A 7120-nucleotide genomic window follows, 5' to 3' on the forward strand; every position below is an offset into this window, starting at 1 on the left:
CACTATTGGCACATTTGGTGTGAGAGATTATAGAGCAAATTTGAAGGAAACAAAACTGAGAAACTATGACCTCAAACTTGTGGAAAGTGTATGTGTGTACGTACACAAGCTAATACATGTCCAGACATCAACAAGCTAAACAGTGTACAAACATTCTTTACAGCGCCAAAACTATGGATTGGGCAGGGTATAATGGATACCAATAGTACCAGCGTGCAGACAAAAATTGTCCAACAAATACTTTGTAGTATTCTTTGAAAAGTAGCACACCTATTTTGACTGCTCTGCTGAACAGCCTGTAAAGTCCTGTCCTGTTCACTGTAGAACAGTCTGCCTCACATGTCAAGGTTGACTCATTTGACCTCTTTTGTGTTCCCACCTGCAGCTGACTGCGCACGCCAAGAAGCAGTGCGAGCAGGATAAACGGATGCATGATCAGGCACAGTTGGTTGCGGAGCAAGGCAGCCGTCTCGCTGAACAAGAAGGCAAGCTCAATGAGTTGAACCGCAAGCTGCTCGAGCAGCACCGTGAATTTGCGGACGTGCTGGAAGAAGTGAGCCGTCTTCGAGAACAAGTGGTGAACAATTCCAACACCGGAGTAGTAGTCGGCAGCAACAACGGCAACGAACCTGACCAGTCCGATGGCACCGACACACTTCAAAGGACAACGCGGCCTCGGTGCGGCACAAAGGCTAACACCACTAGAGAAACCGCTGCAGCCAGCAGCAAGCGTCGGCACAACAGTTTCGCCTTACCTGATGCGGAGACTAGTCGGAAGCGCATATGCACCAACAAAGACAAAGCTGCTGCCGAGGTGGAGAGTCAGAGGCCACGGCGGACAGGGAGGGCAAAGAACGCTAGGGCAGCGAAATGTTGATGAGTGGCCCATGTTCCTATCAACATGGTTTGCCAAACAGAACACTGTGCTTTCAGCAGAGAAGGAGGCTAGACATTCTGCCTATCGTGCAAATGGTGAATGCTATGGGTGGCACTCTCTTGATGCATATACAGTGCTGCAAAGTGTCACATGCATATTGCGAGATGTCAGGCTCGTGAAATTGAGTTGCATTCTTGTTTGTGAAAGCAATCCAAGCAAGATCGTGTCTTCTGTACGGTTCACTATGTTGCAGTTCAAAGCACTGGGCGGATGACAGAAAAACACCCTGGCACTAAACACTTTTGTAATGCAAAATTTTTAACTTCTGTGCACACTGTTACCTTGATGTGGTTTACATTATTATAACATAGTCACATATATACTTGTTGGCTCGTTCTTGTTGCAAACATTTGAGCCAATAGGAGTACTCATATGAACGAGCAGTCAGTTATTGTGCGCTATTAACCTGAGGAAGCAGATTAGGGACTGTAATACTTTGCACATGTAATCTATAGCAGCAGTATTCGTAAAGCAACCATCCAAGCAAATGAGTTTCAAGCCCAGTAATTTCACTACATTTGCAAATAACCGCCTTGCCTAGTGAGCGTGTTACTGAGTGTCGGGAATGTTGGCTACCTCTGAAGGCTCACTTTGCATGCTTGCTTACATTGATACATGTGGTTAACAAAGCTGTTGTGCAACTGTCATAACTAGCTGCCTTCAATTCCTTACTGTGAAAGGGTTGCTAGTTACATGTTTTGTGAAAAGCACAGCCGGTTAGCAAAAGACTTCTTGTAATGCGGAGAGCTGATGTCTGGCCTTTTGTTTGCTGTGTCTGTAGGCTCTGTATACTATTTTTTAAGTACTGCGATTTACATTGGCCCATTTGTGTTCAGCTTGCCATGTACATCTTCTCTACTGAAGGTGTAATGTTTCTGTGTAGCCTCCTTCCTACACCGTCCTTTCTTTCTCTTTCCTGTTGTTCCTTTTAAAGGGCAGCAAAAGGGATGGAGACTAACCACGCTTTTCATGCAGAGTCCATGTGATCATTCGAGCCAGCACTGTGTTTAGCATTTACAGATGGTCTGCTACTGAAATTGCTGAGCTTTTAGAGTGTTGCAAATTTCCCCTAAAAGAGTTCCTCCTACACTTCGTTCACGATAAAGCAGCAGCACTGTGGTGGAATTGGTTTGACTTGTTCTTGTGATTTAGCGTGTTCATTTTGTGCTACACGGTAACTGCTCTGTTATGTCCGAAATTCAAGCTATCAGATATCTGCTGTAATTGGTAACTAACAGTTCAATTATGTGCTGCTAAAGGGTACAACCGTCTCATGAATTGTTGCAAAGGGAGGTCCTGACATGATGTTGTGAATGGGAATGTACTCGTGCTGGCGTTGACTAGTGTTTCTGTACAAAAATGTATGCTATTTTTAAGGTGAACCGTCACTGTAGACGAGGCATACATGTAAATGCTATTCATCTTTTCCTTTTGACTCCCATGTGAATACATAATTCGTTCTACACTGTGAAACTGCGTGTTACCCATTTTTTTTCTCTTTCTTTTTTCTTTTTTCATTAATTTTCCTTGCTATTTTTCTTTTGTTGCCATCTGTTCGCAGTTTCTTGCACAAAATTTCCCAGTCACAGCGATTGTTCTTCATTTGCTCTTTCTTTTTCTGCGCTACTTCTGAATAAAGTGGTAAAGTGACCAGATGTACCGATTATGGCATCACATGTCTCACTTTCTCTACTAAGGTGCGAGCATGCGGTGCATATGCTCCCAGCTAGAACAGAGCCTCCTTACTGGGAAGACGGCACTGTGAAATGGACACACACAAACACATAAAATGCTGCAAGCAAACAGACAACGCCATCTTGCTGAATTGTCAGCAAGAGGTGTGCGCAAGAATTTCAGCGGTTATGTTGTAGGCACAGAGAAATCATCGGCCACAGCCATTTTTACAACTGCTGAAAAGAATTAAGCCTTTTCACGGTTATTTCAAAAGCATGCAAGCGTTAAGTATTATTGCCAATTGGAATTAAAATTCTTCACCTTTCTTTACCCAGCGCATGAGTCCTGTAATGCGGTAGATACCCCTGGCAACTACTATTGCCATTGATTGACGCACGCTTAACAGCCCACTCCGTCAGCTGCTCATGTATCGAAAGGGTCTTGGGGCAGAGCTGTTAACAGAACACACTCGTGTCATTATAGAAATAAATGTGAATTCCATGCATGCAAAAATAAACACTGTCAATGTATTCAATTAATTTTGACGGTGTTCGCAGTGCACACGGACATGGGTGAAACATTGCTGTTCTTTAACTCTGCTTGAGCCTTATTTCCAGTGGTATGTATGCACTCTGAACACCAATGAAATAAACTATTGCCAACTCGCTCAAGCTTCCACACTTGAACAGTATATTCCCTGAGTCATGAGCATTTCCTGCATTAAATGAAGGCACTGGACTTCTAAACCCTGGAAGAAATACTGGCAAGCCTCACAGTGCCTTAAATATTTAATATGATCACTTTTCTACAGCCAGCATCGGTTCCATTTATACTTGGTCATGACGTCATGATAGGCGGTCACGTGGAAACAGAACATTATGATGCTTTGACACTCGTTCGCGCTCGCTTGATTGTCTGCTATGCTGCTACATTGGCACTTGCAACGTATAGCAGCACAGGAGGTGACCGGGCGAGTGTCGAAATGTCGCTACGTCCTGTTCCCACACAACCACTTATTATGTCGCGATGTGACAGCATAATAAGCAGGTTCCTGTGAAATGAAAGTGAAACGACTTTGTAGAAAAATTATTATATTACATTATTTAGGGGACTCTAAAGCTTGCCACTATATTTTTCTAGGGTTCTGCAAAAAATTAAAAAAATATGAGTTGAAAATATGCAAGTTAAGCTCTGGTGTCTAAATTAGGGCGGATAGAACTGATCTAAATATATGGGAACGTAGAAATCAAATTTCTCAGCAACCACTGCACTGAATTTGATGTTTTGTTGCATTTAATAGCAAAAGTTCGAACCTAGTGACTTGGATGTGGATTTCCGATTTTGGCTGCCGGATTTTTTTACAAAAATTGTTAAATATTGCAAAATTGAAAGAATGAAGTTCTTTCGAAACTTTTTCGAAACTCTGTAAATGAACAATAAAACAATATCACAATTATGTAAAGAGCACATAATAGATACATATTGTACACCACTCTGAAACTTGCCGTAAATTTGTGAGTAGGACTTGTGCAAGACCTTGTGATCATTGTAACAATGTCACACAAGATGCAAATTTATATGTCAAATTTGTCCGCTTGAGATGCTCTAACTGATGAAGTTCACAGCTAGGTTTTGGTGCTATGTTAAGGATTTGTAAACTTCGTGCTTATATTGTTCTTAAGCTTGCCGATTTTCGGCAATTTCTTTTTGAAAAAATATTGAGAAGCTATGTATGTGGGACCCTTAATGGCGAACGTCGGTCCGACATTGCACACTATCTCCGGGATCGGCCCACGTATGGGGTGTGCTTAACGCCTGCTCCTCTGCCGCGGGTCGGCCCGGCATCGTACTATCTTCGGGATCGCCCCACGTAGGGGGAGTGCTTAACGCCTGCTTCACCTCTGCCGCGGGTCGGCCCGTTAGGCCAACGTGAAATTTGTGGGTGAGCCAACTTGATATTTGTGGGTGGCCAACCCCGAATTTCAGTTCCCATGCATTTTCTATGGAGCATATATGTGTCTCTATGGATATTCTCTCTGATCATTTTTTTTATTGGTTTAAGCTGTTTCTAATCGTTTATAAAGCTACCAAATGTCTTAACTTCGCAAATTATGCAATTTTGGGCAGATTAAAGGCAAAACATTTCGCGTACCCAATAGTACCTAATGCTCGGCACATAAGCGCCCTTATGCTTATGTCCTATTACATGTAGAATGTAGACACAAAGTGGTACGTACAATCCGACCACACTCGTACTTGAGCAGAACTCGAGCGCGCTGAAGCTAGTGGTGACATCCCAGCCCAACCACACGCAGCGACGCGCCATTGAGTATTCAAGGCGTAAATTTAACATCTAGACACGCGTAATGTAGTACATCATGTACGTGTATCTTCCCAATGGTTCCAAACTGAAGAAAACGCACACCATACAGGCATGCAGGCGGCCGTAAGCAAACAAACAGAAACATGTACTTACGGGTGAAATGTTATTCCCGGGCCCCGGCATCTTCTTAAGTCGATTTGTTCAGCCGGAAGCAATGCACGATTTCACCACGGCCTACAGAGGTGCCGCAATGCTCCAGAGACGCATGCCACTATCACTAAATACCATCAGAGCAGCGCGGCAGCACACTCCGTGCTCTGCTACGACGACTAACCACGGCGGCGCGGGCCCCGAGTAAGATGGCGGCGACTAGCTTCACGCTCGGTGAGCCACCTCCACTCCAGACGTTTTAGTGTATAACATGACCTCCAAGAACATTTAAAATAAAAATGTGTTAAACCTCCTTGATAGGGAACAGCTCCGCCGCTAAATGCACTCCACGGATCTGCTACACTCTAAAAACAGTTGCACCCTTTAGGGTGAATATTTGCCACACAACGATAATCGTCATCTGTCTCACCCGCATTTCCTTTCTTGAAAACGCTGCGCTCGTTACTTTCCTGTCGAGAATGTTCTGCCATGCTAATAACGTGCATGCCGTTCGTGAATTGGAAGTACCAGGGCTCGCAGCGTTAATGAAGGGAAATGCGGGCAAGACAGATGACGATTATCGTTGTGTGGCAAATATACACCCCAAAGGGTGCGTGCGATTGTTTTTAGTCTTCTTGCCTATGGTAAGATGCCGGCGGTTCGACTTCACTTTCGAAACGTCGCACCGCCATCCCTGAAGAAGGACCCGAACTGGCTCCGAAACGTCGGGCTAACAAAATTCACTTACTTGGTCGGAGTCAGTCTGAAAGTCCCAAACAATTTCCGAACCAGACAGGTAATTCTGTCGGAATGTATAGCTTCATCTCAACTCCAGCAATTTTTTTAGGCCTCCTTGATTCAAGCAAGCTTTTGACATCAGACCACCGGGCAAGAGGCCGAATGTTGCGCGTTTCGTCAACGACGTCGTTCGCCAGTATTCGGATGAAAGGGTGACAACGGCTCCTTTTCGGAAGTTCGCATTTTAACAGCTAACATTTACTTTTGCTGATGAAACGCAGTCCCGAAGGCACTAGGCTGCGTCGATGTGTTGCCACCGAACTGATCGCTGGCTTCGCTGCGTGTCCGATGTTTGCGACACACAATCACGGCGGACAAGAAAATCAGTCTTGAATGCGGTGTGACTTTCCATTAGAGCTCAGGAGGCCAACAAGAAACGAAACTTGTTGTTGTTGTTGTCCTGAGTGGCCGCGGCACATACCACAGTGGCGGATTGGCCAAAAATCGTGTGGTTAAATTAGGTGCAGTTCCAAACACAACGCGCGCGTGAGTTCAAGCCGAAAACGACGAAGAAGCCTTCGGGAGCGGATGTGCGCTAGCGCTCCCTGCCAATTGCCCTGCAGGGCAATAGTGTACCTTTATTCTAGATATCAAATCTGCATTCATTTCACCTAACTTGGTTTCTCTAAATTCTTTATTAACAATAAATTATCCTTGATTGTAGCCTTTTTTAACATTGACCTTTCAGTTAGTCTGACTGCTCGCTCGCATACCAGTCCAGTTATTGCATCATCATCTCTTTTTTAGCAGCGGAGCTGTTTAAGCATTAAGCTCCGCCGTGGAGCGTTACCAGACAACTTAGCCCAGCTGTGCGCCGCCTCGCGTTGCCCAGCAGCCATCTGCGAGAGCATCGAGCCACGTAACCTCCTCGCAGCCCACGCGCGTAGGGCGGATTCGTGACGTCACAAGAGAGGAAAAGCTCGGAACAGTCGGTGCATGCGCGCGCCTGCACGGCGGCGGAGGAGAGCGTGCACATCGAGGCACCCTAGCGCGACGACACACCTCGCGCCTCCTCTACTCCGTGCGTACGTGCTGCTGCCATGGGAGACTGAAGAAAGTCCGGTCGCCTGAAGAAGCGGCTTACCAGGAAGAGCAGGAGGAGCGCCTTACTGCCAAGCGAGAAGCGATGCGTCGCTGCCGCGCTGATCTGGAACACCGCGCCGAAGCTGCGGCTTCGGCGCGGTGGGAGACGACGCCGAGTCGAGGATCCCGAGTTTCAGTCCAGGGAACGCGAGTCG

The 7120-nt window shown here is 45.7% G+C and overlaps 1 protein-coding gene and 1 long non-coding RNA gene across 3 annotated transcripts in view; one reads left to right on the forward strand and one right to left on the reverse strand.

Moving 5' to 3' along the window:
• Positions 1-2601, forward strand: part of pall (F-box protein pallbearer) — a 30120-nt gene extending 27519 nt beyond the window's left edge. For both annotated transcript variants that reach the window (XM_075699920.1, XM_075699921.1), the window contains one exon: positions 386-2601. In XM_075699920.1, the coding sequence (XP_075556035.1) occupies positions 386-877 (492 nt within the window). In that variant the 3' untranslated portion in view covers positions 878-2601. The remainder of the gene's footprint in view (positions 1-385) is intronic.
• LOC142588321 (uncharacterized) lies at positions 2062-6736 on the reverse strand. Its single transcript, XR_012829701.1, has 2 exons — positions 5088-6736; positions 2062-3063 (listed from the first exon to the last, which is right to left on the reverse strand). It is a non-coding gene; the product is annotated as an uncharacterized LOC142588321 (long non-coding RNA).
• Between the last annotated feature and the right edge of the window lie 384 nt (positions 6737-7120).

Source organism: Dermacentor variabilis, chromosome 7 (genome assembly GCF_050947875.1).
Source record: "Dermacentor variabilis isolate Ectoservices chromosome 7, ASM5094787v1, whole genome shotgun sequence".
Taxonomy (NCBI): domain Eukaryota; kingdom Metazoa; phylum Arthropoda; class Arachnida; order Ixodida; family Ixodidae; genus Dermacentor; species Dermacentor variabilis.